Source organism: Loxodonta africana, chromosome 7, assembly GCF_030014295.1.
Source record: "Loxodonta africana isolate mLoxAfr1 chromosome 7, mLoxAfr1.hap2, whole genome shotgun sequence".
In the NCBI taxonomy this organism is placed as follows: Eukaryota; Metazoa; Chordata; class Mammalia; order Proboscidea; family Elephantidae; genus Loxodonta; species Loxodonta africana.
This window is the reverse complement of record NC_087348.1, coordinates 11264279-11279917: the sequence shown is the minus strand read 5'-3', so window position 1 is coordinate 11279917 and position 15639 is coordinate 11264279. Positions and strand designations below refer to the sequence as shown.

General features: G+C 45.2%; 1 protein-coding gene across 2 annotated transcripts; it reads left to right on the top strand.

Annotated features, from left to right (window-relative positions):
* Nucleotides 1-2846: 2846 nt before the first annotated feature.
* On the top strand, nt 2847-15366 carry LOC100672756 (phospholipase A and acyltransferase 4-like). 2 transcript variants are annotated; one of them, XM_010599099.3, is made up of 4 exons: nt 2847-2950; nt 9996-10107; nt 13034-13293; nt 14263-15366. In XM_010599099.3, the coding sequence occupies exons 1-4, from the start codon at nt 2942-2944 to the stop codon at nt 14290-14292; spliced, it is 411 nt and encodes a 136-aa protein (XP_010597401.2). In that variant the 5' UTR covers nt 2847-2941; the 3' UTR covers nt 14293-15366. The 2 variants fall into 2 exon arrangements, with proteins under 2 accessions (XP_010597401.2, XP_064143964.1); XM_064287894.1 differs by lacking the exon at nt 14263-15366 and adding an exon at nt 13802-14214.
* The last annotated feature ends 273 nt before the right edge of the window (nt 15367-15639 follow it).

The following is a 15639-nucleotide window of genomic DNA, read 5'->3' as shown; positions in this document are numbered from 1 at the left end:
GGTATAGAAAAATTTACATGTGATGAACAAGTTCCTATTAAAGAATATATGATTAGCAAGATAATACAGGATGGACTCCTCCTGTTGGAGGTCTCCAGTTAATATGTCTCTTCCCAAGGGCAAGCTGCCCTCCTTTGTTTACCTATTAACAGTCATCGGTCACTTTCTTAAAAGCTGAAGCGAAATCTAAGACAAAATGGAGTCTGTGCGATGAAGTCAAGCTCCTCTGAGAACCTGATTTTTTTAAGATGCATAATTTTCTGTATAGCAAGAGCGTGAAAGTTTGCTTACAAACCTTACACAGGTATTTCTTACAACATTGTCCTGAAGACTGATTAAACCGATTACTGATTCACCCTAAACATAACTCTCAGTCCAATCTTTGGAGGCAGTTCTTCAAAACAGACAGCATTCTTCAAAAAAAAAAAGCACAATGTCCTGAGCAAAAGGGTCTTGCTAGTTTATCTGGACAATTCTTTGACTCAAAGTGGGTTCAGAAATCAGTTTTTTCTCAAAGCTCGAGTTTCAAAAGGACACCCAAAGGTGATGGCCTATGTAGGTTAACCCCACTTCCATGAAAGCCAGAAATCTGTATTCCAGGAGGATTACATACAACTCTCCCATGGTTCCCTCCTTTGGATCATGAGCTTGTAGAATCTTTAATCAGAAATGCTCAATAAATGGTAATTGGGCACTATCTGGTTTTTAAGACCCCAGGCATCATACAGCATATTAGAAGGTAGAATAGAAACACTAACAATAATATTCGGCCAACTGTCTGAATAACCAGTGAAACCACGACCCTAAGGTCTTTGAACCAAGGAAACAAATCTCATGATGTGTTTGTTTACACAAAAGCAGCGTCAGTAACAGTTTTTCATGTGCCTCAGCAACAACTACATTGTGCAAAACCTCAGATTGCATATTAATATAAACACAGCAACATTTATCTATTAAGGCACAAACTATTCCTTGGAGAACTAATAGGAAATCTAATGCTATTCTAATTTGTAAAATCATAGCTCAGATTTCAGATACTTCTCTGGTTATGATATTTACAACTTTGTTAAGTTTACCAACAGGAACTTCTAATTCAAGAGTCAAAATAACTAAACCCATTAGTTAGATAATTTAGGAGAGAAGAGGAAAATGTTTTCTTATATCAATAATGACTTTAATATTATTTCCTAAATCGGAAGCAAGGGTGGCAAGACTGCATCTCACAAACTTTGGACATGTTATCAGGAGGGATCAGTCCCTGGACGAGGACATCATGCTTGGTGAAGTAGAGTATAAGTGAAAAAGAGGAAAATCCTCAAAGAGATGGGTTGACACAGTGGCTGTAACAATGGGCTCAAGCATAAATAATGGGTGGAGCCCTGGTGGCTCAGTGGTTAAGAGCTCAGCTGCTAAGCAAAAAGCCAGGAGTTAGCATCCACCAGCCATTCCTTGGGAAGCTTATGGGGCAGTTCTACTCTGTCCTATAGGGTTGCTGTGAATGGGGATCAACTCGATGGCAGTGGGTTTGGTTTTTTCTTCAAAAGTCAGCTCTGTATTCAAAGATTCCAACTAAGTTGGCCCAACTGCAAATATATCGCTAACTTCTATATCACTAAACCTTCATGTCAAAATTGTTTATACTTTTCATTTTAGAAATATTGCCTTAGTTAAGTTTTATCAAGTCTGAGAGATTTGTGTTAGACTAGAAACTGATGTAAAGTTTCACAGTTAATTGCCACCCTTGTAAATCTCACCTCCTTTCCTGCTGTTGCTTTGATGTGAAGTTGTCATCTGTACTCATTCTACTTGCCAAATATCTCTGTTTTGCCTGTAAGGCAGAGCATACCTTACAGCTAAGCTGAACGCACTCTCTCCCGTGGTTCATTCCTTCAATAAATTTTATTTGTTTAAATATCAAATTAGAGTGTTGGACCAGTGACTTTATGCGGACACAATGAATTATCAAACCCAGCAGATGACTAGAGAGTACAGTGGGAAGATATGGCTGGCATCAGAATTAGTAAAAAAAAAAAAAATTTTGGAGAGGAGGATATCTGGCATCCACCTCATAAGAATCAGCCTTTGGCTGTTGATCTTGATTCTCCTTCCACTTTGTGAAGTTAGATGAGGAAGTCAGACACTTCCCCCATTACATTTTTAGAGTTGTTGCAGGGCAAGTCTTCCCAGCTTGGGACTAAGCCCTGCCTAGGTTCTTGCCTTCTACTGACCAAGAATGACCAGAACAGGCTTAGAGGTTCCACACAAACAAAGGTTTATTAGCGACAGAAAGAGAGTAAAGGCTCGCGAGCAGGGAACAGAGAGTGACCAAGCAACATTCGCCTCTGTTCCCCTGAACAAAGGTTTTTCTGGGGCTTATATGGGTTTGGCGAGGGTAATAAAGTAATGAATATTTAGTAGGTTTCTTTCAAGGGGTGGGTACTCCTCAGAATGGTGGTGCATACTAAATTAGGCTGCCCATAGCAAAGGCTCCTGGGACTGGGTGGCAGGACTTATTATGGGATGTTGTTCCTGTGCAGTCCCTCTGCAGTGCCAGTTCAATTCCTGTTGCGGGTACTTGCATCAGGTGGAAGTCATTCATTGGTCACCTTGTGGATACCTGCACATGCTCCAGGGACCAGATCTGGCTGGTTCGTCTGAAAAACATCTTACAAGGAGGTATATTGTTTATTCTTTCTTTATCGCACACCCCAGGCTAGGGGTTTTATGTCATTAGCCAAGCACATAGTATTGAAGTTTCTTGCTGTAGGTGTTGCAGGACTCCTTGCCTAGGGGCTTAGTCTCTGTCACTTCCTATCTCAGAAAAAAAAAAAAAAGAGGCAAAAGAAAACTGAAAGTGAAACTCTCAGTGTTGAACTAAAAGCAGGTCCAAGCACAGCAAAGCAGAACACACACTGACTGCCCTCGCTCCAGGAAGGCTGACATGACTACGGTAAGTCCCTCAGTGGTTCTAAATGGGAGGCTCATTCACTAGACGGGTCTCAGGCTGGTTGCTGGCCTTGGGCACAGCTAACTCCAGTGCTCATGTCTTGAAGACTCTCATGGACAATAATTTGTCTTTAAAAGTCTGTATACCTGCCCCTCTGGGCAGGGCCAGCCTCCTTCCTGGGTCTGGCACAGAGAGGGGAGCATAGGAATCCTTTGAAGGGGACTGAGTCTGCCTGGGCCAGGGGCTCCACCGAATCAGATACAGCTGGGAAGACACTCGAGTGTGAGCCTGGGAGAGACCCAGGGTCTCTGGGAAGGGAACAAATGCCCACCTTGTCTGCCCCTGGAGCCAGCTGGGGTTCAGTCCTCCTTTTGTCCAAACTTCTCCTCTCTCTGCTCTTTCTTCCATGGCTTTTGTCCTCCCTTATAAAGTTCATTTTCATTTCGGCCTCTGATCTGTGAAACCTCCCCTCCTGGTAACCCCAATTTCCTGAATTGGAAAATGTCCAAGAAGCAGCAGGCCAAGTTCAGTGGTATTAGACTGAAAAGGAATAATCAGGGATAATACAATTATGGGAAGTGAAACAATTACTGGAAGGTGTGTCTCCATTCCCAGAGGAAAGGAGGACATCTAGAATGGCTCTGGAAGGACACAGTCCCTCCCCAGTGCCTGCCCTGCCCATTACCTTGTTAAGTCAGGGTGACAAGTAAGATTCTGACTTCCCACTGACTGCTGTTGACAGTGCCCTGGCTGTGGCCTTAGATGTTTGGGGACAGAGTGAAAAGTCCCCTTGTGCTTTCAGGTGGAGACCCTTTCGTGCTGCTGAGCTCCAACTGAGTGCTGCCTTGGGTTTGACCAGAGCAGGAGCTGGCAGGAGTCCTGGCATGCCGACAATCCCTTCCTCTCCTATGTGTATTTCCTTTGCCCCATGACATGCCAGGCCTTCCCTAGATCCTGGAGATGAGAGAGGGAGGGACCAGCATACAGGATCACTGCCCAGATGGAGCTCAGAGCTCAGAAGAGAGCACAGACAGGTTCAGCCAGGTGCAGTACAAGCAATCCATGCAGGTAGACATGAGGGTCCTGGGGGACATGGAGGCCCCGAGAGGGGAAGGTGGGTGTTATGGATTGAATTGTGCCCCCAAAAATATCTGTCAACTTGGCTAAACCATGATTCCCAATATTGTGTGATTTTTCTCCATTTCATGATCTGAATTAATTATCCTACATGTTGTAAATCCTAGCTCTCTGATGTTAATGAGGCAGGATTAGAGGCAGTTATGTTAATGAGGCAGAATTCAATCTACAAGATTAGGTTGCAACTTGAGTCAATCTCTTTTGAGATATAAAAGAGAGAAGCGAGCAGAGAGGAAAGGGACATTCTATCACCAAGAAAGAAGAGTTGGGAGCAAAGTGTGTCCTTTGGACCCATGGTTCCTGCAATTAGAAGCTCCTAGAACAGGGGAAGATTGATAACAAGGACCTTCCCCTAGAGCCAAAAGTGGGCCAGGCAAGGCAGGCTGCTCATGGGAAAAGGTGTCTGTCTTAGTTATCTAGTGCTGCAGTAACAGAAATACTCAGGTGGATGGCTTTAATAAACGGAAATCTATTCTCTCACAGTCTAGGAGGCTAGAAGTATGAATTCAGGGCACCAGCTCCGAGGGAAGGCTTTTACACTCTGTCAGGTCTTGGGGAAAGTCCTTGTCATCAGTCTTCCCTGCTGCAGGAGTTTCTCAGTGCAGGCACCCCAGGTCCAAAGGACAGGCTCTGCTCCCAACACTTCTTTCTTGGTGGCATGAGGTCAATTCTCTCTTTTATATTTCAAAAGAGATTGACTCGAGATACAAATTAATCCTGTAGATTGAGTCCTGTATCATTAACATAACTGCTTCTAATTCTGCCTCATTAACATCATGTTGTTGTTGTTGTTAGGTGCCATCAAGTCAGTTCCAACTCATAGTGGCCCTACGTACAACAGAACGAAACACGGTCCTGTCCTGTGCCATCCTCACAACCGTCGTGCTTGAGCCCGTTATTTGAGCCCCTGAGTCAATCCATCTCATTCAGGGTCTTCCTCTTTTTCATTAAGCCTCTACTCTACCAAGCATGATGGCCTTCTCCAGGGACTGGTCCTTCCTGATAACATGCCCAAAGTATGTGAGACAATGTCTCTCCATCCTCACTTCTAAAGAGCATTCTGGCTGTACTTTTTCCAAGAAAGATTTGTTCCTTCTTCTGGCATTCCATTGTGTACTCAGTATTCTTTGCCAACACCATAATTCAAAGGGTCTTCCTTATTCTTTGTCCAGCTTTCACTTGCATATGATGAAATGATTGAAAACACCATGGTCAGGAGCACCTTAGTCCTTAAAGTGACATCTTTGCTTTTGATACTTTAAGGAGATCTTTTCCAGCAGATTTGCCCAATGCAACATGCCCCTAACATCTTCAAGTTTAGGATTTATACAGGACAATTACATCAGATCACAAAATGGTGGACAACCACCCAATACTGGGAATCATGGCCTAGATAAGTTGACAAGCATTTTGGGGGGATACAATTCAATCCATAAAATTCTACCATTTGGCCACCAAAAATTCACATCCTTGCCATATGTAGAACACATTCATCCCATTATATCATAGCAAAAGTCTCAAATAAACTCCAAGTCCAAATTCCATCCTGGGGCAAAATTCCTCTTCATCTGTAAAATCTAGAATTCAAGTTATCTCCTTCCAAGTACAATGGTGGAAGAGGCACAAACCAGACATTTCCATTACAAATGGGAGAAATTGGAGGGAAGGAAGGCATAACAGGCACCAAGAAAGGTCACCAGAACATATTACATAAGTTCTCTTAGCTTGAAAATAATCTTCTGTTCTCTGAGACCATTTACCCAGTGGCCCTGTCCTCCAGATTCTGGGTGTTGGCCACACTCTCTGGATTCTGAGTGGAGGGGTGGGGTGGAGGTCCCTCGGCCCTGGGCTTCAGCTCCACCTTCCAGGCCCATGGGAATGGCAGACAACTCTCCTCCCTCAACATTGGGCTGCCCCATTCTCCTAGTCCATCTGAGTGGTGACTCTATCCCTTGGACCCCAGCAGGCCCAGTTCTTCTGCCCCTTGGTCATGGCAGCCATGCCTTCTCAGCTTTAGGCAGCGGATCCGGTCCCATCCTGCTGGCACCCCACTCTGCCAGAGAGCCTCGTGTCTGAAGGCACTCTGCTTTCTTGCTCCATGGGTCAGCTCCCGCACCGTTCAGCACAGGTCTCCTAGTTCTGCTGCTGCCATTTCTCTGCTGCTGCTTCTTGCCGTTTGTACCATCTCCAGTGTTACAGCCCTCCTCACTTCCTTCTGAGTTCTCACCAGAATTGCCTAACATCCATAATTCCACCAACAGTCTCTCCAAAGCAATTTAGACTTTTACTATCACACATTTTAAAACTATTCCAGCCTCTACCATTCACAGTTTCAAAACTGCTTCCACATTTTAGGTACCTGTTAGAGCAGCACCCCACTCTCAGTACCAAATCTTATCCTAGTTATCTAGTGTTGCTATAACAGATATAACACAAGGGGATGGCTTTAATAAATAGAAATTTATTCTCTCACAGTCTCGGAGGCTAGAAGTCCAAATTGAGGGTGTCAGCTCCTGGGGAAGGCTTTCTCAATCTGTCAGTTCTGGGGAAAGGCCATTGTCATCGATCTTCCCCTGGTCTTGGAGCTTCTCAGGTCAGGAACCCCAGGTGCAAAAGACATGCTCTGCTCCCAGTGATTCTTTCTTGGTGGCAAAATGTCCCTCTCCATTCTGCTGTAGTCTCTCTTTGATATCTTAAAAGTGATTGACTCAAGATACAAGCTAATCCTATAGATTTGAGTTCTGCCTCATTAACATCATAGAGGTTAGGATTTACAACACACAGGATAATCACATCAGATCACAAAATGGTGGACAACCACACAATACTAGAAATCATGGCCTAGCAAAGTTGACACGCATTTGGGGGGCACACATTTCAATCCTTAACAGTATCTGATGGGGAGGGAAGTAGAGTATGAGTGGTTTGGGAATGTGGTTGGAGGCAGAGAGAACCAATTCTGCAGACAAAAGACAATGCTGTGGTGAGGGGACCACAATCCTCCAGTTGGTTGGAGGGCAGAGCACAGGGAAGGCAAGGGGGATGAAAAGCAGGAGGAGGCCAGTCACAAAGGGCCTCTGAGCTGCCCAAATGGTGTGTACTATGACTTATGTCAGAGAAAGGTCATGGCCAGATGGTCACTTTGGGAAGGCTACACTTGCTCTTAAGGAGACTAGATCAGGACAGGCAGGGACAGGAAGCCAGGGTGATCATGGAGCAGGGTCAGGGCTTCCTTGAGCCATGTCAATGGAAGGGGAGATGGGTCAAGGAAATGAATTCAGAGGAAACATACAGAGTCAGCATGGGTTGCACTTGGTGATTAGATTTTGCTTTGAGAAAGAGGGCAAAGTTAATCACGACTCCCTGGTTTCTGGCTGGACAGCCTAGGATGAAGGATGGAAAAGGGTTTGTCGTCCACGGAGATCAGAAACAAAGATGGAGAAAAATTTGCAGTTCATATAACCGATGTGCCCTGGGATGGGACTTTGAGAACTAGGAAGGAAATATGGAAGAGGAGGAAGGCAGGAACGAATGGAAGTCCAGAATGAGAAGTGGGCAAAGAAGGCTAGCTCACCCTCTTCTGAGCTGAATGTTCTTGCGCATTTTCCCCTGCCTCTTTGTACAAATAACTTCAAATATAAGAATCAGCACAAAGCCAATTCCTATGGGGCAGAGGTTAAATATATCCCAGGTTTCCACATTCTCCAAGCGGCTGTACCACTCCAACTCTGACACCAGCCACTCTCCCTCCCCTCAGCACTCTTCCCTCCCCTGTTTAGGTTCAGCAATTTACTTCATCATCTCACAGAACGCATAAACTGTACTTACAGTTAAATGGTTTATTAAGGGAATAATGGGGTACAACTGGAAGCAGGATCAATAGGCTGCAACTCAGGATCAGAAAGCATATAGGCAAAGTCTCCCTTCTTCAGTGCAGAACAGCTCTCTCAGCTCCCCCCAGCCAAGCAGTCCTCCTCTCAGCCCCCTCAGAACAGGCTTCTCTCAGTCCCCTCAAGACAGGCTCCTCTGGGCCCTGCCATCTGTTGCCGCCAGCTCTGCTGCTAGGCCCTTCTCAGGGCAATTGCTATCTTCAGTGTTATACCACTTGACCAGTGTTACAGTTCTTTTAGGAGGTTCCTTGCCTCCTATCACTCTTCTTTTCTTCCTCTCTTCTTTCTTCCTTCTTCTTCCTGCTGCTTCTCTTCCTGTGTCTTTCTGTCTCTAAAACTTCTGTGGGGCTGGCTGCTTATATACGCAACTCTTTGTCAATTTCAAGGCACGGCACCTCCCAGCAGGGGCCACATATTAACCAATTTCCTTTTTTTAGGCCACAGAACTTTATTTCCATAGTAGGTGTCTTAGTCATCTAGTGCTGCTATAGCAGAAATACCACAAGTGGGTGGCTTTAACAAAGAGAACTTTATTCTCTCACAGTCTAGAAGGCTTGAAGTCCGAATTCAGGGCACCAGCTCCAGGGGAATGCTTTCTCTCTCTATCAGCTCTGGAGTAAGGTCCTTGTCATCAGTCTTTCCTTGGTCCGGGAGCATCTCAGCACTGGAACCTCAAGTCCAAAGGACACGCTCTGCTCCTGGTGCTGCTTTCTTGGTAGTATGAGGTCCCCCACTCTCTGCTTGCTTCCTTTTCCTTTTATGTCTTGTAAGATAAAAGGTGGTGCAGACCACACCCCAGGGAAACCCCCTTTACATTGGATCAGAGATGTGACCTGAGCAAGGGTGTTACATCCCACCCTAATCCTCTTTAATCAAAGGCAAATATTATGATTTATAACACATAGGAAAATCACAAAATAAAAGACAACCACACAAGGACTAACCAAGTTCATGCATGTTTTAAAAAAACACAATTCAATCCATTACAGTAGGCTACAGTCACCTCATTTGCATAATCCATAGTCCTTCATTTGCAATCTATTGACCAATCCCTGCAAGGTGCCTAATAATCACAAGGCAGGCTGCAGCCCAAGGACAGACAAAAAATCAAGTTGTTTACAGCTTGCCCAGGAAATGTCAATCAAGCTGAACAAACCCTCTGGGGTAGAAAACTAGGGCAAAGGTAATTGGCTAGCCCTTAGGGGAAAAATCTCTGAAGCTGTTTTTCCAAAGAATCAAGGCAAAAGGCCACATAAAGGAACTGATTTCATTCTCTGACCCTCAGCCTCCCCACCTCTGCAATGGGATGATGATTCCTTCCTCCTAGAACTGTTGTGAGGGTTGCAGTTACCTTAGGAAAAGTGCTCCAGGAGACCTCGCTCCACAAGCACAGTGCCCACCTCACTGCTCGAAGCTGGTGACCCCACAGAATCCTCACTCTAAGGCTCATGTCCCTTTAAGAAGCTGTCAGTTCATGTTTCTCAGGTTGTCAGCTCCAAGGTATGGGTGTCCCCAGGTTGTATGGGGGCAGAGACTGAGGAGGAGGAGCTTCATGTGGCCATCAACAGGAGAACCCAGTGAGGAACTGAGGGTCCATCTGCAAAGAGCCGGAAGCTCAAGACTCAACTTTCTAATTCCTCTGGTTGGGCACAGCACTGCCAAGCTCAGTGGCAGTCCTGTCCACACAGGTTCCCTTGGCAAGCCATTTGGAAGCACGTGCACAATGCACTTGTACAGGTGTGCAGACACACAAGGTACACTCACCCTCGACAAATCTCCTCTCCCACACTCCACATGAGTCATTTTTCCAGGCTTTCGGTCCTGGTACCCCCACAGAGGGGCCCCTAAAAGTGCCAGAAGGGCTGAGGATCCCCTGGGGGGCAGGAGCTCTTCCCTGCCTGGGTTCTCACCACACGATGGACGTCAGTAAAGGGGTCCTGAGGTGGAGTTGCAGCTCCCTCCCCAGGGTCTCCAATGTTTCCAAGAGTCTGTCCACTCCATATCTGGTTTTTCTGTTGCAGCCACTCGAAGAGCCCAAGCCTGGGGACCTGATTCAGGCTGAAGTTTTTCACACTGGCTATGAGGACTGGGCCATCTACGTAGAAGGTGGCTATGTGATCCATCTGTACACAAGTGAGTACTGAAGAAAATAGAATTTTCAAAGTATGAAGATAATGATCACGATTGAAAGACAGAAATGAGCCAGGGAAGCCTGAGTTGGGAGCCATGGTTTCTCCGTTGTGTCAGCACCAAGGATCCCAATGTCCAGATGAAGCAGGAAAGGCTCACTGGCTTCCACAGTGAAGCTGAGGTGTCAGTGTGCTGGTCTCTCCCAGTCAAAGCTGAGTCACACTGTTCTGGCAACTCTGTTGATGTAATTTAAGGCCACATAAAGGAACTCGTTTCACTGCTTTCTCTGACCCTCAGCCTCCCCACCTCTGCAATGGGGTGATGATTCCTTCCTCCTAGAACTGTTGTGAGGGTTGCAGTTACTTTAGGAAAAGTGCCCCTGGAGGTCTTGCTCCACGAGCATAGCGTCCACCTCACTGCTAGAAGCTGATGACCCCACAGAATCCTCACTCTAAGGCTCATATCCCTTTAAGAAGCTGTCAGCTCATGTTTCTCAGGTCATGAGCTCTAAGGTAGGGGTATCCTCAGGCTGTATGGGGGCAGGGACTGAGGAGGAGGAGGAGCTTCATGTGGCCATCAACAGGAGAACCCAGTGAGGAACTGAGGGTCCATCTGCAAAGAGCCGGAAGCTCAAGACTCAACTTTCTAATTCCTCTGGTTGGCCACGGCACTGCCAAGCTCAGTGGAGGTCTTGTCCATGCAGGCTCCCTTGCCAAGCCAACTGGAAGCACGTGTACAACGTACCTGTACAGGTGTGCAGACACACAAGGTACACTCACTTTTGACAAATGTCCTCTCCCATATTCCACATGAGTCCTTTTTCCAGGCTTCCAGTTCTGGTAACCCCACGTAGGGAACTCTAAGAGTGCCAGCAAGGCTGAGGATCCCCCGGGAGGCAGGAGCTCTTCCCTGCCTGGATTCTCACCACATTATGGGCACCAGTAGCTTAGGTTCGCAGACCTTACATAAGAAGGCTCTTAATGCTGTTTTGATTTCACAGAATAAGGTGTCTTTCTGTTATGCAACTGATGCTCCTTAACAGAAGAGCTTTCATAGGCTATGTGTCAAAAAATAATAATAACAATAATCTCACACATGTGTAGGGCAAGCACCTGCTCATGATGATTTCACTGATTATTGACAGAAGCAGCAGGATGACAAAGCCAGTCTCAGGAGAATGCAGGAAACTGACATGTGTGGAGTCAATGAAAGAAAACAAGGACTGCTAGAATACGATCCCTGAATCGGGTTCAAAATCATTCATGTCATAGAGCCCAATGGCACCACAACTTTGATGTTCTTTTCTCCACCTAGCATTTGCACAGTGCCCTGGTGATTTAGTGGTTAAGAGCTCTACACATGTGTGAGATTATTGTTATTATTATTATTGCTAACCAAAAGATCAGGAGTTCAAATCAACCAGCTGCTACTTGGAAACCCTATTGGGCACTTCAGTTCTGTCCCAAAGGGTTGCTATGTACAACTGTATAAAACACTGCCCTGTCCTGCACCATCCTCACAATCATTGTTACGCTTAAGCCCATTTTTGCAGCTGCTGAGTCAATCCATCTCATTGAGGGTCTTCCTCTTTTTCACTGACTCTCTACTAAGCATGATGGACTTCTCCAGGGACTGGTCCCTTCTGACAATGTAAAGATATGTGAATTGAAGGTAAATAGCAAGTCAAGCTCACTTAATCCAGGTGCTCCTGAGAGCCCATGTAAGACAAAGTGTGACATGAGGACAGCTGGTCCTTTTTATGCCTTACGTCCAAGGTTTAGATTATTTTTCTTAAGAGGATTCTAAATGTAAACATCACTCTTAGATTATAAACCTGAACAACACCATGCTTAACCATTGTACTCATTAGCTACCATGCCCACATCTGAAAAAACAAAAAGCTGGATGCACTATAGAATGGTATTTCGACTCCATGAGTTGAGAGCTACTTTGTGACCCTATCCATGTGCCCAGAACTGTGCCAGAGCAGAGACCACAAGACAATTATACTGAGGATTTCCAAAGGTTCAGCTCAGTGGGCTGGAAAGAACCTGACCTTTGGAATTTGAAAAAAGCAGTTCCAAATCCTGGCTCTATGACTTTTCATGGCAGCCTCAGACACTTCATCTCTCTCTAGGTCCAGTAATGGTTCTATAAAATGAAAATGATAATATTTAGCTTGAAGTGTAGAAAGAGGATTAAATTAGGTGATCTCTGAAAAACAGCACAGTACAGTGCCTGAAACACAGTAGATACTGAAACAAATGTGATCCCTTTCAGAATTACACAAGTGTACAAAAATAAGCAAATATGTTTTAAAATTGTTTACAATGATGAAAATGTCTCAAATATCTAAATGCCCAATAGAAGGGGTTGGTCAAATGAATTATGTACACACATATAACAGAATCCTACAGCTACCATTGACAATCACAGTTACCGACCTCAAAAAATAGTCACAATATCTTGTTAAGTAACAAGAGCAAAATCTGTGAATCCGTCAATCACAATTATGAAAGGATAAACACCAAAAACTCATGAGTGTATTTTTTTATCTTTCTTTACTTTTTTTTTGTTGTACTTTAGATGAAAGTTTACAGAACAAACTAGTTTCTCATTAAAAATTAGTACACATTTTGTTTTGTTTTACTGGTTACCAACCCCACAAGATGTCAACACTCTCCCCTTCTTGACTTTGGGTTCCCTATTACCATTTTTCCTGTCCCCTCCTGCCTTTTAGTCCTTGCCCCTGGGCTGGTATGCCCCTTTAGTCTCATTTTGTTTTATGGGCCTATCTAATCTTATTTATTTATTTATTTATTTATTTATTTATTTATTTATTTTTTCATCTTTCTTTCTTGTCTTGTGCCCTTCTTTCCCCCATCTCACCTTTACCTGTGGCCACTCAACGAATATCTCTGAGTCTCAGAGGAGAGTCCCAGGGCTGGCTCTTCCAAAAGATTCCGTTTTCTGAAAGAAAGGACTATGGAACAGCAGGAGAACATGAAGGACGTGTTTGGGGGCTGCTGCTACGTAGTAAACAACTACTTGGACCACGAGTACAGACCACAGTCAGTAGGTGACATCATCAATTCTGAGAAGGAGAAGGTTGGCCAGAAGAAGGAATACAACATTCTCTATAGGAACTGTGACCGTGAGCACTTTGTCAATCATCTTGACAGTGGGCAGGTAAGGCCCTCCTTGGGGTGATTCCTCTCCCTTCTAGACTTATGCTTAAGGTGTCTTCTCAAAGCTCCCAGATGACTGGCTTCATAGCCAGAGATGAGAAACACCAGCCTAGAGAAATGTGTTGTGAATCCTGCAAACATGGGCTCTCAGGGACTGCAGGCGGAGAGTCAGGACACCTAAGTGCAAATACCAGATTTATTTCTAATCCACTGAGTGTCACTGAACAAACCACTGCCCTTCTTGGCTTAGTTTCCCCACATGCAGAAAGAGAGTTTTGATGGAGGAGCTGTCTGGGGGCCTGGCTAGCTCTATCTGGTTTGAAGGTAGCTCCTGGGAGGCCCTGAGGTTTGTCAGGGAGAGTCTGGGCAATCTGTCTCCATGACCCGTCTCCTAAGCCCCCAGGGAACACTCAGGCCCAGGGGTTCTCAGGGTCCGAGGACCTATGTAAGAGCTCAGGAGCTTTCCGTGTAAAATCTCAGGCACAGCTTCCACCCCTGCCCCTTTACAGCCTTCCCAGGTTATTTCTAGGAGGATCCAGAGCTCTCCCACGTGTGAGGTATGCACATCTCTCTCTGCTGCACTGCTCACCTTGTGAGCATCCAACAGCCACCACGTCACCTACAAGCAAAGCTTAACCACTGCCATTAGACCTGACCTCTCCACGAGAACTCCAACCCCTCTCCAGGGCAAAAAGCAACTGCTGATGCATTAGAGATGGCAAATGAAAGGTGTCAGAAACAACTCAAGCAGCAAACCCAACCAGCACTCCCTATACACCAGGTGCCAAAGTAACCCTGGGGACATAGCCAGCAACCTTCCTGAGAAAGGACTCTGGGCTGGCTAGCTGGGAGCTAAAACCAGGCCACTTGGGAAGGGTGATAGAAGTAGCATAGTTTCTGGGCCCTGAGGAGGGAGAAGAGCCTGCCTGGGCTCGCTGGGTACACTGACTGTGGGCCACTTGTTTTGCAGGCCAGAAACATCAGAAACCACGTGTTTTAGAGGAGCTACAATATTTGGGTTCCTGTTTGCTTTGCTACTCGCTCTCTAGTAGGTGACGCCCAAACCAGTAACAGCCTGAAGGACCCCAGCATCCTGCCTTAAAGCCACCTCTAGAAGCTGCGGTGAAGGGCCTCCCACAGCTCCTCCCATGCTGGCCCTCTCTGGTTCTGTGTCTTACTTTCCTTCTCTCCTGGCTGAATAACGGTCTAGTTGTAACAAGACTAACAACTCAGTAAAAGCATCTACTGATATCTTCAGAAAGGACTTCCACTATGTTTTTGTAGTCTCCTGGAAAAGAAAAGAAGAAAGTAACATTAATTGAGCCCCTGAGCGACCTTAATTTCTAATTGCGTGACCTTCGGAAAATCTCTTGACCCTCAGAGCCTCAGTCCCTTCATCCATAAGTGGGTAATAATCCACTTCCCAGTGAACTCGTGAGGATCAAATAGGATTATGTATCAAACCTGTCTGGCAATGTCTGGCATGTAGCAAATGCTCAATGAATTTTCTACATTGTTTTATTAGATGTAACACCGACTTAATTTTACATCATTAATTTTACTCTCAGGGTACAAAAAAAAACAAAAAAATAACTTACTTTCCAGTATAGCCACATCATTGGGGCTTAAATCCTTTTTCCAACACATAAACCTCTCCCAAATCCTTCCAGTTACCTTCTTCTCTTGACCTCCCTTTTTAGAAAGTGTCATGGATTGAATTGTGTCCCCCAAAAATACGTGTATCAATTTGGCTAGGCCATGATTCTCAGTATTGCGTGACTGTCCACCATTTTGTCATCTGATGTGATTTCCCATGTGTTGTAAATCCCGTCGCTATGATGTAATGAGATGGATTAGTGACAGTTACACTGATGAGATCTACAAGATTGGACTGTGTCCTACACGAGAAGAGAGTGGAGGAAGGGAGCGAGCTGTCTCATTAGGGAGCAATTGGGAGTATGCAGCAAGGCGTATATAAGTTTTTTTATGAAAGACTGACTTGATTTGTAAACTTGCATTTAAAGCACAATAAAAAAAAAAATTAGACTGTGTCCTAAGCCAACTTCTTTCGACATGTAAAAGAGAGAAACAGGCAGAGAGACTGGGGATTTCATACCACCAAGAAAGCTGTGCCAGAAACAGAACGCATCCTTTGAACTCAGGATCCTGCTCGGAGAAGCTCCTAGTCCAGGGGAAGAGGGATGAGAAGGACCTGCCTCCAGAACCAAAAGAGAGAGAAAGCCTTCCCCTGGACCTAGCAGCCTGAATGTAGACTTCTAGCGTATTAGACTCTGAGAGAATAAATTTCTGTTAAAGCCATCCACTTATAGTACCACTGTTATAGCAG

Excerpts from the sequence above, each read along its gene's own strand:
- LOC100672756 (XM_064287894.1), top strand. Across the intron at positions 10,108-13,033 it reads TGTGATCCATCTGTACACAA|AGGAGAGTCCCAGGGCTGGC; the intron begins GTGAGTACTGAA and ends TCTGAGTCTCAG. Across the intron at positions 13,294-13,801 it reads ATCATCTTGACAGTGGGCAG|CCTTCCCAGGTTATTTCTAG; the intron begins GTAAGGCCCTCC and ends GCCCCTTTACAG.